Raw genomic sequence first — 17,647 nt, forward strand, 5'->3', positions numbered from 1 at the left:
GTGGGCTGGCCTCGGTGGAAGGGGCGGAGACCTTGACTCCTTCGTTTATGGGGGTTTTCAACGTGTGAGATGCCCGCCAGACAGAGGGAGCAGGGTGGCGGGACCGCAAAGCCCGCTGGTACCAGGGGTCAGATGGTGTTAGGGGGGGCCTTTGGTGGAGTAGGTGGGGAGCTGCTGGACCCGCACTTCAGTCCTCACGTGGCTGTGTGACCCTGGGCCAGTCACCGCCCCACGCTGGGCCTCAGTGGCCACCTCTGTGAAATGGGGCTAACCCCGCCCCCTGCAGGCTGTGCACAGTTGTGCAGTGCCCGTGGGGAGGACTGTGGTGGCTGCTCTGGTGCCTGTGTCCCCACACGCACAGGGCTCGTTACATGTGACAGGTCAGGGTGGGGCCTGGGGCTCCTGTATGCACTGCCTCTGTGAGGTGGAGGCCGCCTCCCTGAACGCCCCAGGAGACGGGCTGGACAGGGCTGGGGTGGGGGGGCGTGTGCTGGTCTCAGCGCCTGTTTCCACTGTGTATTTTACAGGAAGAAGCCACAGCCGCCAGCTCAGGAGGTAGGTGGTGGTGGGTGGAAGGTGGCAGAGATTGTGCAGGGCCACCCCACCTCCTCTTCCTCCGTCTCCACCATCCCTGTCCCCCTCCACCTGCCCCATCCTCAGGCAAACCACCCTCTGCGCCTGGACCACATCATCAAAGCGGGGGATGGAGTTCAAGGGCCCGGGGATTGCACTGAGGCCCAGGACTCCAGCAGCCTGGGGAAGCCTGCTCCCAGCCAGCTGCCCCCTCCCACCACCCAGCTCTCTGGGCTGCCACCCAGCAGGGGCTAGGCTCAAACGTGTAACATTTTACAGTGAAAATTAGGACCAGAGCTTGCCAAGGGCACGTCCTAGACTCCATGCCCCTCTGAGCTTTATTTATTTTTTATTAAATATTTTTATTGACTTCAGAGAGGAAGGGAGAGGGAGAGAAAGATAGAAACATCAATGATGAGAGATAATCGTTGATTGGCTGCCTCCTGCACGCCCCACACTGGGGATCGAGCCTGCAACCCGGGCATGTGCCCTGGCCAGGAATCAAACCGTGACCTCCTGGTTCCTAGGTCAACGCTCAACCACTGAGCCGTGCCCGCCCGGCTGATTCTGACTTTTTTGAGCCTGAGGTGGGAAATGCTACCGGGGGTTGGTTAACAGAGTGCAAGGAGTCAGGGGCTGCAGGCTGTCCCTCGGAGCTGTGGGGAGGAACAGCCACAACACGTGGTGGTGCATTTGACATCGAGTCCCAGGGACAAGAGTGATGCTCCTGATTTTGGGAGCAGCTGCTGCAGGTGCAGCCGGGCGCCGGGCTGGTCTGTGTTGGCGCCGGTGGGGAGGTCCCCGCCTCCCCTGCCTCCCCCAACTCTGTGCTCCTCATTGCAGTCCCCAGGGTCCCGCCTCTGCCTGAGACCCCCCTGGCCCCAGCACCATGGCTACCCCAGGCCGGGACATGGAGCTGAATGGCCGGGTCCGGGACCAGCCGCCTGGCCAGGTGGCCCCCAGGCTGGCCCCCCTAAACCCGGCGGAGCACCTCCCCAATGTGCCCAGCTACTGCCCCCCAATCACCCGCATCCCCATCCTCATCTCCCGGAGGACGACCTTGTCCAACTCCAGCTTCGCCAAGGAGACCAGGAGCTCGGTCCGTCGCCTAGGTAGCGTGAGCCCGCCCACCCAGCATGCTCGCCGTGACGTGTGCTTCTGCATGGCCTGGGCTGTTTCCCAGTGGGGGTGCCGTGGTCAGCACGTAGACCACTAGCTGGGCTCGTGGGAAACCACCCCTCCCGCTGCTGATGAATACCTTCCTCCTGCTTTGTGGTGACTGGAGGGGCATTCGTCTCCTTCTCCCTGTGCCTAAAGTCCCACAGTTAGCAATGCATGTCTCTGGGTTAAACATTGCTTTCTCCAGATCTTCATCATTTGTACAGATAGTCACTCACACGCTAGTGTAAACTAGCCACTCAGATCCCCAGGCCCAGAGACGGGGGGGGGGCAGGGAGCTGGGTAGGGGGGAAGGTAAGTGGAGGGGAAGGGAGCAGGAGAGGCATGTGGAGTCTGTTGCAGACAGAGTCTTCTGACCTTGAGAGTTTGCCGGGAGCTGGAATTTCCGAGGACCGTTGGTATCTGCCTGGCAAATTCCATGTCAGGGAAGCAGAGGCCCCAGGTGCCGGCAGGCAGAGCAGGCAGCGCGGGAGGAGCGGCCTCCCCGGGGGCCACTGCGGAGGGCGGCCGCCTGGCTCTGTTCCACTGTGACAAGGTGCCCTCCGCGGCCGGCAGGCCTGCTACTTGCTGTCTAATGGCCAAGTGCTCAGGGACACACCGACCCCTCCGGGCTGACCCCTGTCGTTTTCTGCCTTAACTCAAGCCCGCCCACCCAGTTGCCCTTTCGATCTGTGTGTGTTCGGCTGGCACAGGGCGAGGCTGCCTCTGAGGTCAGCAGGCAGGGGGAGCGCTGGACGTTTCATGAAGGAGAAAGGACCACCCGCTGTGGTCCTTCTCTCCTGTTCCCAACGTGGGGTGGGCAGAGCGGGCTGAGGGGGCACCAGTCGTCCTCATGACAAGGGGTGACGCCCAGCTGCCGTCTTCTGGGCAAGCCCTCCATCCACTTGCTCCAGAGGGTCCCCAGCTTCCACCCTCTATCACTCCTGGGTTTTTACGCCTGTCTGTACCAACTCTGCTTTTATTTCCTTACTGTTTTCCTTCTGATCCATGCGCCTTTTTATGTAATGAAGTGTATTTAGTTATTTATTTTTATTTTATTTATTTTTTTAATAAAGTATATTTCTTTATTGACTTCAGAGAGGAAGAGAGAGAGATAGAAACATCAATGATGAGAGAGAATCATTGATCGGCTGCCTCCTGCACGCCCCCTACTGGGGATCGAGTCTCCAATCCCAGGCATATGCCCTTGGCTGGAATAGAACCTGGGACCCTTCAGTCCGCAGGCTGAAGCTCTATCCACTGAGCTAAGTCGGCTAGGGCAGTTATTTATTTTTAAATATATTTTTATTGATTTCAGAGAGGAAGGGAGAGGGAGAGAGAGATAGAAGCATCAATGATGAGAGAAAAATCATGGATCGGCTGCCTCCTGCACGTCTCACACTGGGGATGGAGCCCGCAACCCGGGCATGTGCCCTGACTGGGAATCGAACCGTGACCTCCTGGTTCATAGGTTGATGCTCAACCACTGAGCCTCGCTGGTCGGGCTTAATGAAGTGTATCTAAGCAGGAAACTTGCCATTACTATAACAGTGAAAACCGGCCTGCCTTACCATAATAGAAGACACAGATAGAAAGAACCACGAAGACACTGAAAGCAAAGCAATGTGGGCAGTTTTCAGTGGCACAGGACGGCCGGCGGGGCTCGGACGGAGACCTGCTCTATGGGCCAGAGGGGAGGAGAGGGGCCACACAGGTGGAAGGCCAGAGCAGCACTAGCCCGACACTCCCTCTCTGCTCCCAGGACCTACAGAGCGTTGAACGAGAGGAGCGTCCTCATGCTCTGCCGTCCTTTGCCTGCTCTGTGCCATCCAGTCATCTTGTGTCCTCCCTGGTCCCGGGAGCCCCACACCTGGAGAAATATTCCCAGTGACACGTTGGGACAGTGGACACCTGGCCCTGCAGTCCCTGGGGTGGGGAAGGGAGCCTGAGGTGGGGCCGCACTCAAGTTCCCAGGGAAGACCAGTCTCGGGATGTGGGCCATGGCACCGGGCCTCTCAGAGGTCGGGAAGGGGTTGGGTTGATGAATTTGGGGTGCTCCTGGCATGTAGAAAAGCAAGGAAATACCACTGGGCCGGCGTGGCTCAGTGGTTGAGTGTCAAACCTATGAACCAGCAGGTCATGGTTCGATTCCTGGTCGGGGCACATGCCCGGGTTGCAGGCTCGATCCCCGGTGTGGGTCGTGCAGGAGGCAGCCGATCCATGATTCTCTCTCATCATTGATGTTTCTGTCTCTCTCTCCCTCTCCCTTCCTCTCTGAAATCAATAAAGATATATTTAGAAACAAACAAAGACATACCCAAACGGGTCCCCCAACAGCAGTAACGCTCACGACAAAGACAGCCTGTTAACCCTTGAATGGAGGACGCTCCACATATCTCCCTGAGGCCTGGTGCCTTCTCCTCCCACCCCCAGGCCTGGGAAGGCATCATCCCCCCTTCCCTGGGATGGGGAAACTGAGGCCCAGACAAGGGAAGCAGCTGAGCCAGGCTGTGCTAGGCCAGGCGCTAGGACTGCCCACCTCCCACCCCCACAGGCTCCCCATGCCTTCTCTGAGGCTGTACCCCCACTCCCTGCAACCCTGAGTCCTTGATGCTTCCCAGGCCCAGGGAATCCCGGTGGGGCTTTGGAGACCTGGACTCTAGGCCGTGTCCTGGGGCTCCGGTGGCTTCTGTGGCGTCACAGCTGCCTCTGTGGGTCCTGGTTGGTGGCCGGGGTCGCATGGCCCTCGGAGGCCTCTGGGCTCTGCGTCTTGCGCGTCCTGCATGGAGGTCTGCGTGGGCCCCTTTGGGAGGTGGCTGCCAGCAGCTGCTCCAAGCCTGCATCTGTGGCTTCTCTCTCTCTCTCTCTCTCTCTCTCCCCAAGTGCCTGCCACAGAAGAGCACCCGGAAGTGCAGGTGGAAGACACTGATGCTGACAGCCACCCCCTCATCGAGGAGGACAAGCCACCCTCACCCGAGCGGCTGCCACCGTCTCCTGCCAAGTCCGACACCCTCACAGTCCCGGGATCGGCCGCGGGGACCCGCAGGTCGCCTTTTATGCTTCTCATGGGCTTTCCGCAGCACCGTGCCACCTGCCCATTTGGCAGATGAGGAGACTGAGGCCAGAGAGGGGAAGCAGCTGGCCCGAGGTCACTCAGCGAGTTGGGGTTAGAACCGGGACCGTGCCCGCCCTTGCTGGTTCTCCTAATTCTCTATAAAGGACCCTCCAGGGAAGCCCTGTCCCTACGACCCTCAACTGCATGTTAGAAGGGGGTAGAATGTGACAAGCCTGAAGTCTAACTTCCCTTTTTTAAAATAATTTTTTAAAAAAATATGTTTTTATTTCAGAGAGAGGAAGGGAGAGGGAGAGAGAAAGAGGAACATCAGTGATTGAGAGAGAATCATTGATGGACTGCCTCCTGCACGCCCCCTACTGGGGATGGAGCCCACAACCTGGGCATGTGCCCTGACCAGGAATTGAACTATGACCTCCTGGTTCATGGGTCGATGCTCAACCACGGAGCCACGCTGGCCGGGCGAGGGCAGTGACTTTAGACTGGGACGGGAAGGGAGGAGGATGTTTAGGCCAAGGCCCGGCTGAGAGATCAGGTTCTCGTTGCGCTGGGCGGGTTTAGTTCCGTTTTACAGAAGGGGAAACTGAGGTGGCTCCGAGAGATTAAGTCCCTTGCCAAGGCCACACACTGGGAAGAGGCAGGGCTGGATTTGAACTCAGGTCTGCCCGAGACCAAGGCAGTGCCGTTGTTTTTATGCTCAGCCATTGAACGGATGTGGAGACTGAGGTCAGAGAGCAGCTGCGAACCTCTCCTCCCCTTTCCATGTCCCTGCAGGGACGTGAGGACCCTTGGGCAGCAGCGTCTCCTGCCCCATCCCCACCCAGGATTTGGCTCTGGGTGATCTGCAAGGGTCCGAGTCGGCTCCCTTCCCCCGGGGCCTGCCCTCGCTCAAGGCCCCTTCCATACTGTGTCCTCACAGGAAGAGGCTGCCCTCTCAGGATGAGGAAGCGGAAGAGATCAAGGAACTGTCGCCGGCCGAGACCCCTGTGGTCGCCTGGTCCGAACCCCCCACCCCGCAGGGCACCGAGTGAGTGGGGGCCACGCCTGGGGTCTCAGAGAGTCAGAAGGCTGGGGGGATGGGTGGGCAAGAGGAGGTGAGTGGGGCGGGGGGAACCCTGGATGCTTTAAAATGTGTGTTTATTGATTTTTAGAGAGAGAGGAAAGGAAAGGGAAAGAGACATCTGTGAGAGAGAAACATCATTGATTGGCTACCTGTGTATGCCCCACACTGGGGGTCAAGCCCACAACCTGGGCAAGTGCCCTGGCTGGGAATTGCACCGTGACCTCTTGGTTTATGGGTTGACGCTCAACCACGGAGCCACGCCAGCCGGACACCACAAGGCAGCCTCTGCCAGTGACTTCCAAGAAGTGAGGCGAGGCTGGGTCTCCAGATCTGAAAACACCAGTGTTACACTCAGCTCAGTGAGGGGACAGGGAGGCCACTGAGAGGAAAGCTGACTTACATGGCTGCGTCCAGGCACCCAGGGCCCTCGCCACACGCTGAGCGGAATGTCAGGCAGACTCTCGTTCGTTCGTTCGTTCGTTCGTTCATTCATTCATTCATTCATTCAGTCTCTTTCTCTTGCTGTGAGTTCATAGTTTAAATTCTTGAAAGTTAAAAAGATATATAATGTATCTGTACTGTTTTCCCCACCTCCAGCTATTTCTGAAGCTTAAATAACTATCCCTGCCCGCCCCCCGCCCCCCGATCTGTCCCAGACTCGTATCTCAGGTGAACCCCACACTAGGACTGATAGCCCTGAGCTGTGTTCACCCCTAAGTCACAGTGGAATCAAAGTTTTTTCAGAACTGCCCATCTGACTTAGAGCCTGCACGGTACATTTTCTTTTTAAAATATATTTTTATGGATTTTAGAGAGGAAGCAAGAGGGACAGAGAGATAGAAACATCAATGATGAGAGAGAATCATTAGTCGGCTGCCTCCTGCACACCCCACACTGGGGATGGAGCCCGCAACCCAGGCATGTGCCCTGACCGGGATGTGAACTATGACCTCCTGGTCCTTAGGTCGATGCTCAACCACTGAGCCACGTTGGCCAGGCTGCGCAGCGCGTTTTCTGAAAGCCGGGCCCTGGGCCCTACTCCCAGGTGGGACTTCCTGCCAGGAGATGACAAAGTGGGCTCTGACGTCCAAGGGATTCACCTCCTCCGGCCAGGTGGGGTCAGCTCTTGCCGGGGGCACAGGGGTCCCTTCCCACGTGGTGTTTCCATAGCGACCAGGACCGGGCGTCCTCCTCCGCCAGCCAGAACAGCGCCGTCATCAACGAGCGGCTGCAGGAGCTGGTGAAGCTCTTCAAGGAGCGGACGGAGAAGGTGAAGGAGAAGCTCATTGACCCGGACGTCACCTCCGACGAGGAGAGCCCCAAGCCCTGTGAGTCCAGAGCTGGGACGGCCACCCAGCAGGGGTGGGGTGGGACCCCTAAAGCCTGTTGACTCATGGTGAAGGTGGCCCCCCAAATGATTGAGGTGTTTGAGAGCAGCCACATCCTCACTGTGTGGATTTTGGGGTCCTGTAGGTACAGGCTTAGCTATGTACCCAGGGGAGGGAGGAAGGCCCCAGTTCTGACCAATGATCTAGTACTTGGCTCCCCTGTCCAACAGGGCAAGTACCCTCATGGACTCTTCTTTTATTATTATTAAATATATTTTTATTGATTTCAGAGAGGAAGGGAGAGGGAGGGAGAGAAACATCAATGATGAGAGAGAATCATGTATCGGCTGCCCCCTGCACACCCCCTACTGGGGATCGAGCCCGCAACCGGGGCATGTGCCCTGACTGGGAATCGAACCGTGACCTCCTGGTTCAGAGGTCAATGCTCAACCACTGAGCCACACCTGGCCAGGCGACCCTTCTGTCTTTATCCCCCTGGTGTCAGGTGGTCCACCCTGGGGCATATCTCGGGGTCTTACACTCGGATGGTGTCCATAACTCACTGTAGAACCAGACGGTCTTGTCTTTCAGATGCCTCACTAGCAATACTCTCATGGGGCTACCTGAACGTCTTCTGCTTTCGAGGTGCCAGGAGGAAATGAGGAGCCTGCTCTGTTGCTGGGGGGAGGCGGGGGAGGGGTTTCTAGGTCTTTCCAAAGGAGGACTGTGCCTTAGAGCTCACGGTGCCAGCAATGAGCCAGCAGAGCCTGCCTTTGCCATCCTACCGCTAGGAACATGGCCATATTGGACCTGTAAGAGCCAATCTCTAGGTCACCCTCCTCGCCATCCATTGGCTGTCATCCATTCGGTGTCTTGTTTTAGAGACAAAGGAGCCGAGCTTCCTGCTCTGAGGAACCTAGAGCAATGTTGTCCTGGTTTCTGACCCTGGGGGGTGGAAGTCGTGGGTCCAAGGCGCTCCTGGCCCTGCGGGGAGAACCAAAGGGATCAAACAATCGCACAAGCAGACACTCAGCTGATACATCAACTGGCCCAGAAGTGCCTCCTGTGGGCAGTTCCCAGATTGGTGGCTGCTGAGCGTTGCTGGATGGGGGCCCCCATCACTGTGAGAGCTCCCTGGCGTCTGCCCACAGAGCTGGGAGCAGCCTGTGGGACGGGGCCAGGGTCCCTCAGCCCCAGTGCGGGGTCTGCAGCTGGGAGCCTTCTCCCTGCATCCCCTGCCTGAGCCTCAGGGCTGGGTCAGGGGTGACCAGCGTCATCCCACAGCTCCCGCCAAGCAAGCCCCGGAGCCGGCCGTGGGCCCTACACCCGCCGGGGAGGCGCAGGCGGAGGAGGAGCACTACTGCGACATGCTCTGCTGCAAGTTCAAGCGCCGGCCCTGGCGGAAGTACCAGTTCCCCCGGAGCATCGACCCGCTGACCAGTGAGTCCTGGCTGGGCCGTGGGCATGGCCGCCACGTGACACGAGAGGACGGGAGAGCGGGACGGGATGGAGGGGCTGAGCCAGACGTGGGCTGGGAGGCCGTGGACATCCAAGGCTGGGACCCCGAAACAAACACACACATCCCTGGAAGGGAGTGCACGATCACAGCCATCCGACAGACACGGGGACAGAGGCAGAGAAGTTCGCCGCCGACACACACCGCTGGTGCTGGCAGCTGGGCCCTGACTGCTGACCAGGTCTTTCTGCTCAGCTCTTGCTGCCTCCTTCCTGGAGGTGCTGCTCTGAGCAGAAAAAGGAAGTTCTTCCCACATCTGAAGGGAATCCCCTCTTTTAGCCCATTTACTATTCCTCCGGAGTGACAGTCCTTCGTGTGTGCGGCTCTTTACAGTTTACAGAGAATCTTCCTGCCTTTCTTATCTGAACTCTTAGGCCTGAGCCTCAGGGCAGGGCAGGTGCCACAGAGGGACTTTCCCAAGGTCACACAAGCAGTCATTTGGGGGACACTGGTGTCCACTGGGCCTCTAAAATGACCAGATGACCTATGGTATCCATCCATCCATCCATCCACCCACCCACCCACCCACCCATCCATCCATCCATCCATCCACCCATCTGTCTGTCCATCCATCCATCCATCCATCCATCCATCCACTCATTTATCTATCTATCTATCTATCCATCCATCCATCCATCCATCCATCCATCCATCCATCCATCCACTCATCCATCCATCCATCCATCCATCCATCCATCCATCCATCCAACCATCCACTCATCCATCCATCCATCCACCCATCCATCCATCCACTCATCCATCCATCCATCCACCCACATGTCTGTGTATCCATCTGCCCATCTGCTGTGCATTACTTACTACTGTGTATTTACTAAGGCAGGAACTAGATTTCCCCGCTCCGAGTTATAGGAGTGTCACACTTAGTGCTTCTAGGAAAGTGCAGACAGACAAGTGTAACACAGAGAGCCCCACCTGATCACACTGGCTGAGGCTCGGGCCGCCCCGGCCCCTCCCGCCCCGCAGACCTGATGTACATCCTGTGGCTGTTCTTCGTGGTGTTGGCCTGGAACTGGAACTGCTGGCTGATCCCTGTGCGCTGGGCCTTCCCCTACCAGACGCCGGGCAACCTCTACTTCTGGCTGCTGATGGATTACCTGTGCGACCTCATCTACGTCCTGGACATCACCGTGTTCCAGATGCGCCTGCAGTTTGTCAGGGGCGGGGACATCATTGTGAGCCATGGGCAGGCGGAGCGGGTGGCTGGGGGCTCCCCTCCCCACCTGGGAACCCGGAGGCTCTCCCCGAGCGCAGCCTCTCCGTTCTGGCTCCTCCTTGTCCAGGGGCTGCAACTGTGATAGGAAGGTGGGGGGGGGGGGCGCGGTCATTAGGGACTTCCATCGCCGCTCCCCATTTCTCGGTCATGATTCCATTTCCTTCCAGACAGACAAAAAGGAGATGCGCAACAACTACCTGAAGTCTCCCCGCTTTAAGGTGTGTGCAGGGACGAAGGGGGTACCTCAGGGGCCCTGGGTGCTCCGGGGCAGGTGGGACGTGGCTCCCCAGGCTGGCACGGGCTGGCACGGGCTGGGCAGTCAGCAACCTGTGGGTGGGAGGCCTTCTGCTCTACACTTAGGCCTCCTGAGCTCACCTGTCCGCTAAGGGGAGAGGCCCTATCACTCACCCCCTCCCAGCCCTGGGTTTCCTGTTGCACACGCTGTGCTGCCCGCTGGGATTGCAGATGGACCTGCTGTGCCTGCTGCCCTTGGACTTGCTTTACCTGAAGTTCGGCGTGAACCCCCTCCTGCGGCTGCCCCGCTGTCTGAAGGTAGGACCGGTGGCTTCCCAGCCAAGGCTGGCCTCTCTGTGTTGCCCCGGCAGCACTGGGAGCAGGAGGTGCAGGGAGGGTGTCCCCCTCAGAGAGGCAGGGCGAGTCCGATCTGGGTTCAAGGCCTGGCTCTGTCACTTCCTGCCTGTGTGCTTTGGGTAAGGACTGAGAGCCAGTTTCTTCGCTGGAAAAGGAGAATGCTAATACATTCCGCACATGCAGAACATGTGCCACGGTAACATATCTATCGCTATAGAGACAGATATACACATACATATATATAGCTGACCTTGAACAGCACGGGTTTGAACTGCGTGGGTCCACTTATACGCAGATTTTTAAAAATAAATACATAGATTACTACAAATGTATTTTCTCTTCCTTATGACTTTCTTAATAATATTTTCTGTTCCCCAGCATCCTTTATTATAGAAATACAGTGTATAATACATACAACGTATAAAATACGTGTAAATCAACTGATTATGTGATCTGCAAGGCTTCCGGGCACAGTAGGCTGTTTGTTAGTAGTTCAGTTCACATGGATTTTCGACTGCACAGGGGTCCGCACCCCAACCCCCGCGCTTGTCACCGTACAGTGCGGTGGTCGAAGGTGCTCAGCACAGCGAGCGGCTGTCATGGTTACTTTTATTGTTAGAAAAAAAAGGGTGTAAGTGAGGGCGTTAGGGACACGGTTCGCTATGAGATTGTTTTCTTTCTAAGGTAACACTGACAACAGTGTCCTTACCTGGGACACAGGGGCCCCTCCAAGGCTCATGATCAGAGTGAGAAGGTCTAGGAGGCCCCTGAGATTAAGCTGTCAGGACATGATGGCATGAAATTTCAGAGGAAGAGGCGCCATGGTTGCCACCGGATTAGTAACTGGAGTCTCTGGCCCTGGCCCTGCGAGGACTCAGGACCTGTGATTTTAAAAAATATATATATGTTATTGATTTTTTACAGAGAGGAAGGGAGAGGGATAGAGAGTTAGAAACATCGATGAGAGAGAAGCATCGATCAGCTGCCTCCTGCACATCCCCTACTGGGGGTATGCCCGCAACCAAGGTACATGCCCTTGACCGGAATCGAACCTGGGACCCTTCAGTCCCCAGGCCGACGCTCTATCCACTGAGCCAAACCAGCCAGGCAGGACCTGTGATTTTGAACGTCCCCTCTCCAGCCCCCTCCCGAGTCCTGGCACCCCCGGGGTGAACTGGGCTACGGCGTGAGGGCGGGGTGTCACCCATGGACCGCAGGCTGCCCTGATGCCTTGTTCTCCCTCCAGTACATGGCCTTCTTCGAGTTCAACAACCGCCTGGAATCCATCCTCAGCAAAGCCTATGTTTACAGGTGAGAGACACACACACACACATACACACGCGCACACACACACACACACACACACACGCACACACACACGCACACACGCACACACACGCACACCCTCCACCCACGCTTCCCCTGGCCTGCAGGCCTCAGCACGGCCGGAAGCCGGGCCCCTTCCTGGCCCTCCTCGGAGGGATGTTTGTGTTTCAGGGGAGCAGGGATGTCCCGTTTCCCGCGATTGTGAGAAGGGAACACCTCGGTCGGCACGCATGGCTCACCCCTGTTTCCAGGGAGCGGAGCCTCATGTTGGTCTCAGCTCAGGGAACTGACCGCCCCTCCCCCCCCCCCGCCCCAATCGCTCAAATCCAGGGGGACTGGGAGCAAGGACACAGCGGGCCATCGGGTGGTGTCCAAGGATGGCCAGCAGGGCAGGTCGGGGACAGGTCCTCTCCCCTCTCTCGTGGACTGGCACTTCTGCACACCCTGTCCCTCCTCTGCCCACGAACGCACTGCCCAGGACTGTGTGCACAGGCCGCTCTGGGCCAAACCAGCCCTGGTCTTGACAGCGCTGTCCCGAGCCACCACTCCCAGTGCCCAGTCTCAAAAGAGCGTCCAGTCGGCTCCGTGCATTGGCTCCTGTGCTGTCCCTCTTGGCCAGTGATCGCCCCAGGCAGCTGGGCGAGGCCACGCAGCTCCCACGGGGGCGTCTGTGGGGTGGGTGCCCGGAGAGGGGAGGTCGGCCTGTTCCCCGCGCGCCTGCCCCTGGTGAGATGTCACGGCCACCCTCCCCGCTGCCATGTTCACGCCTCTCCTTCCCTGGCAGGGTGATCAGGACCACCGCCTACCTGCTCTACAGCTTGCACTTGAACTCGTGCCTGTATTACTGGGCATCGACCTATCAGGGCATTGGCTCCACCCACTGGGTGTACGATGGCGTGGGAAACAGGTGAGCCAGCCTTCCTCCCGGGCCATCCTGCCCGCACAGGGGCTCCCATACACAAGCCCCATCCCCGCATGCTCCCCAGGCCTCCTCCATCCCAAGGAACCGCCACCATGATGAGGTTGAGGGGCCAAGTCTCCCGTCCTTGCTCAGCTAACGTCTGAGCCCCTGCCGCGTGCCAGGCAGAGGGGCACAGACCCGAGCCAGACCCGCTGGAGAGATCCTTCGGGATCCCGGAGTCTAGCCGAGTTGGCAGAGTCCCTGCACGTGTGCATTGGGGTGGCTGCCCTAAGGGCACAGCTGAGCGGGAACGAGGCCACAGAAACCTCAGCTCAGCTCCCGGGCGTCCCTGGCCCCGCGAGGGTTGGCCAACAAGGCGAAACCTACTTCCCTTCGGGCCGGCATGGCTCAGTGGTTGAGCGTTGACCTTTGAGCCAAGAGATCACGGTTCGATTCCCTGTCGGGCATATGTCCAGGTTGCAGGCTCGATCCCCGGTGGGGGTGTGTGTGTGCAGGAGGCAGCCAATCAATGATTCTCCCTCATCATTGATGTTTCTATCTCTCTCTCCCTCTCCCTCCCTCTCTGAAATAAATTTAAAAAAATATTTTTTTTTAAAAAGAAGAAACCTACTTGCCCATCCAGAGAGCTGCCATACACTGTGGGACATGATCAAATGATGATGATGTTGGTGATGGCAATGATAATAATGATTGCAGGAACCACAGAGCAGTTAAAATGTACCAGCCCTGCTAACACAGTCACTCACTTAATCCTCCCAACAATCACACAAGAGAGGTGCTATCATTGCCCCGTTTCACAGACGAGGTAACAGGTGTGCAGCGACCGCCGAGGGCAGTGCAGTTCCTAAGTTAGAGGGCTGGGATTTGAACCCAGGCCGGGTGGCTACAGTGTCACAAATGTCTGCCTGGGGCTGCGGAGGTGGAATGAGAAGGTCAGTTTGGAAAGATTGCATTTGATCTTGGCCTTGGCAGGTGGAGAGAAGGGGCAGAGCCTGCCTGGGGGAGGGAGCACCGTGAAGAAAGGTGTGGAGTTGCAGGACAATGGAGTTAAGGAGTCTGTGTCCTCGGAGGAGGTGGGGTGTCGAATGACCTGGGAAGGTAGGCGGGGCCTGGTTGCCCAGGAGCCTCCCTACCTGAGCAGTTCCAACCTCACCTTCTAGGCCAGTAGTTCTCAACCTTGTGGTCCTTTAAATACAGTTCCTCATGTTGTGACCCAACCATAAAATTATTTTCATTGCTACTTCATAACTGTAATGTTGCTACTGTTACGAATCATAATGTAAATATCTGATCTGCAGGATGGTCTTAGGCAGCCCCTGTGAAAGGGTCGTTCGACTGCCAAAGGGGTCGAGACCCACAGGTTGAGAACCGCTGTTCTAGGCCTTCTCTGTCCGATACTGGAGCCACTAGCCACATGGGGTACCGAGCACTTGAGACGCAGGTGCAAGTGAGATGTGTGGGACATACTGGCTCTTCGAAGGAGAAGTCCCTGGCTTTACTAAGATTCTCAGAGGTGTCTGTACCCCAACAAGCTATGGACCCACGTTCTGGGGCTGGGCCTGGCACCGCCATCGCGGGCATTATGGAGGAATGGCCAGCAGGGAGCGGAGAGCAGGGCCTTCTTCCTGTAGGGCCCCCGGGAGCTCTTGGTGCTCAGCATGGAGGGCACCCCTTTTTTGGCAACACTGCTCTTTTCCAAAGGAAATCCTACAGGGAACCCCCATATATGGCCAAAGCACCAGCAGCGAAGGAGGACTCCCCTACAAGTCCAGAAGCCCATTACCATGGATCATTATAATACTCATAACAGCGACCGTTTGTCGAGCGTCTGCTATGGGCTGGGGCTTGAGGACCCAAGTTCCGACATATCCGGCCCTTCGTCCTGCAGGGTCCCCACAGCCCGGGTAGCCTGGAAGACAAGGCTTCAGGGAGGCCCCTGACATGTGCCAGCCAGTGGACGGTCCCTCCCGCCAGGAAGGGTTTGGGGAGAGGCTGAGGCTTGCGGACATCACGCCTGTTTTCTTCCTGTTGGCTCAGCAGCTCCTCGCTTCCTTGCTCAGCCCCGCTGGCTAAAGGCTGTTCCTGCGCCCTCTGGTGGCCAGGACTGGTGGGACAGGGGACCCCGCAGGGCTGGCCTGTGTTGTCCCGCGATTCCCCTGCACCAGGTGGAAATGAGGGACAGGGCGGCTCAAAGCCCTGCCCCAGGCCTCCAGCTGGTCAGAGCCAGAGAGGCCTCCCCTACCGTCGCCAACCACCGCTGCTTCCCTCCCCCATTACGTCTTTGCTTGCCTGTCCCCCCTAGATGGTGAACTTCTTGAGGACACGGGGGTCTATTGTTCCCAGAGCAGGCACGTGACGGCTGGCATTTCCTGAGAGCCCACCTGGGCCAGGTGTGCTTCTAGCACAGCGGTTCTCAACCTGTGGGTCGCGACCCCTTTGGCGGTCGAATGACCCTTTCACAGGGGTCGCCTAAGACCATCCTGCATATCAGATATTTACATGACGATTCACAACAGTAGCAACATGACAGTGATGAAGTAGCCATGAAAATAATGTTATGGTTGGGTCACAACACGAGGAACTGTATTTAAAGGGCCTGAAGGTTGAGAACCAATGTTCTATCTAGCACCTCAGCTGTCCTCACAGTTACCTGTCATGGGTGTTTTCTATGAACACGCCCACTGGAGGGAAGGAAGCTGAGGCTTGGTCCAGGTTATCCAGCTGGAGGGTGGCAGCGCTGGGTTTGCGCCCGGGAAGTCCAGCTTCAGGGCCCGTGTTCCATTTAAATATTTTTACATATATATATATATATATATATATATATATATATATATATATTCATCTCAGAGAGGAAGGGAGAGGAAGAGAGAGATAGAAACATCAATGATGAGAGAGAATCATGGATTGGCTGCCTCTTGCACGCCCCCCACTGGGAGTCAAGCGTGAATCTGGGCATGTGCCCTGACCGGGAACCGATCCGTGACCTCCAGGTTCAAAGGTCGATGCTCAGCCACTGAGCCACCCCGGCTGGGCAGGGTTTTCTTTCTTGCACAAGCACATCTGTCAGGGCCAGGCCACCTGGGTCGGGGGACCGGGGCCTGTGATGCCTGAGCCGCCCTTCCTCTTCCTCCCTTAGTTACATCCGCTGTTACTACTGGGCTGTGAAGACCCTCATCACCATCGGGGGGCTGCCCGACCCCAAGACGCTGTTTGAAATCGTCTTTCAGCTGCTGAACTATTTCACGGGCGTCTTCGCTTTCTCCGTGATGATCGGACAGGTAGCTGGGTCACGGGTCCGGCTGCCCATACCTGCCTGCGGGAGCGCCCACCTGTGCCTGGGCCTTTTAGACTGAGCCTGGGAGCCTGGGCTTGGGGCCCATCCCCTCGGGGCGCTGGCTTCCCTGGGAAATGCCCCTCCTCTGGGAAGTCCGAGAGCTGGCTGAATGGTTTCTGCAGGGGCTGAGGAACTGGGCTGCGCCCTTGGAGAGAGCAAGCCCTGGGCCGGGGGCTCTGATGTGCTGGGGGCGTAGCTCACATTCCAGTGTCAGTGCAGGAGGCGACACTCAGCGGTCCTCAGAGTTACCTTTGAGGGGCCCTGCCCTCACCGGGCATATTTCCTGCAGCCTGGGGTCCCAGTGCCCCTGGCACCAAGCGGCTGTGTGGTATCAGCATCAGCCCAGCCCCTGGGACCTAAGGCCACCTAGGGGGCCAGCAGCCTCCCCCCCCATTACCCCCCTCCCCCCCCGCCACTGGAGACAGAACTCCCTGCCAGCAAATCCTTCTCTGGGTGGACATGGGCCTCCCTCTCTCTGAACCCCCACTGCACCCTGGTCTGTATGAAGTAAACGTGCCCGTGTCCCACGTCCCCAAAGCCCATGGAACGGCCCCGTTCTGACCCAGCGGCTTCCTCGCCCCCCCCCCCGCCCCCCTTGCCCCAGATGAGAGACGTGGTGGGGGCCGCCACGGCCGGGCAGACCTACTACCGAAGCTGCATGGACAGCACCGTGAAGTACATGAACTTCTACAAGATCCCCAGGTCCGTGCAGAACCGCGTCAAGACCTGGTACGAGTACACCTGGCACTCCCAAGGCATGCTGGGTAAGACTCCCCCTGCAGGCACCCGCCCTCCTGGGCCTGCCCTCGTCCTGTGGTCCTGTGACCGGAGGCCAGCCTGGGGCCTCTGTTGTCTGCATCCCTACATTTCAGTGAGAGGGGCCTGGGAGGCCGGTGGGGCGCCCGGGGCTGGGCCGTCAGGAGGCCCTGGGGACTTGAGGGGCCTGTCTTCTGGGCGCTCTGCCCACCTCACTTCACCCACCTCGGAATGGGCGCTCATCGGAGATGGGAGTACAACCGAGCAGGAGAAAAGGAAGCCTGTCTCTCTCTCTCTCTCTCTCTCTCTCTCTCTCTCTCTCTCTCTCATCTCTCTCTTTGTCTCCAAATATAGACACACGTATGTATAGATTTCTTTGTAAATTTGCTGAAGTTATGCTTTGCTTCTGAACTTATTTGGCTACAATTCGTTTAATTCACTGCTGTTTCTGCATTCTTGTCCGTGTCGGGGTGTGGGGTGTGCTCAGCTAGTCTTACAAAGCGGGGAATCTTACCTGAAATTTCTTGCAGATGCAGAAAGGTTTTCACAGATTCTAAAGGGAACCCTTAATGGAATCTGAATATGCTAATCACATGTTAATTATTTAAATTTCCCCAGTTTCCTTTTTAGCTCTGGGAGCTAGTCATTTTGTTCTCAGAGCCTAGACGTGATTTTGGAGGCCTCTGGAAAGCCTGAAAGCCACCCTATGGTGCCTTGGAGCCCCCCAACTTCTCCAGCCAAATAAAAGGGCCCGTTACCTCTGTGGGGTTCCC

The 17,647-nt window shown here is 57.6% G+C and overlaps 1 protein-coding gene across 1 annotated transcript in view; it reads left to right on the forward strand.

Annotated features, from left to right (window-relative positions):
- Nucleotides 1–17,647, forward strand: part of CNGB1 (cyclic nucleotide gated channel subunit beta 1) — a 49,485-nt gene that overhangs the window by 16,947 nt on the left and 14,891 nt on the right. The window contains exons 15-25 of the mRNA XM_070397789.1: nucleotides 4,594–4,777; nucleotides 5,724–5,831; nucleotides 7,038–7,195; nucleotides 8,480–8,635; nucleotides 9,696–9,904; nucleotides 10,113–10,163; nucleotides 10,411–10,497; nucleotides 11,783–11,847; nucleotides 12,647–12,769; nucleotides 15,921–16,062; nucleotides 16,723–16,882. Of these exons, the coding sequence (XP_070253890.1) occupies nucleotides 4,594–4,777; nucleotides 5,724–5,831; nucleotides 7,038–7,195; nucleotides 8,480–8,635; nucleotides 9,696–9,904; nucleotides 10,113–10,163; nucleotides 10,411–10,497; nucleotides 11,783–11,847; nucleotides 12,647–12,769; nucleotides 15,921–16,062; nucleotides 16,723–16,882 (1,443 nt within the window). The remainder of the gene's footprint in view (nucleotides 1–4,593; nucleotides 4,778–5,723; nucleotides 5,832–7,037; nucleotides 7,196–8,479; nucleotides 8,636–9,695; nucleotides 9,905–10,112; nucleotides 10,164–10,410; nucleotides 10,498–11,782; nucleotides 11,848–12,646; nucleotides 12,770–15,920; nucleotides 16,063–16,722; nucleotides 16,883–17,647) is intronic.

This window comes from Myotis yumanensis, unplaced genomic scaffold (genome assembly GCF_028538775.1).
Source record: "Myotis yumanensis isolate MYYU_CA2020_CCGP unplaced genomic scaffold, mMyoYum1.0.hap1 SCAF_18, whole genome shotgun sequence".
Taxonomy (NCBI): Eukaryota; Metazoa; Chordata; class Mammalia; order Chiroptera; family Vespertilionidae; genus Myotis; species Myotis yumanensis.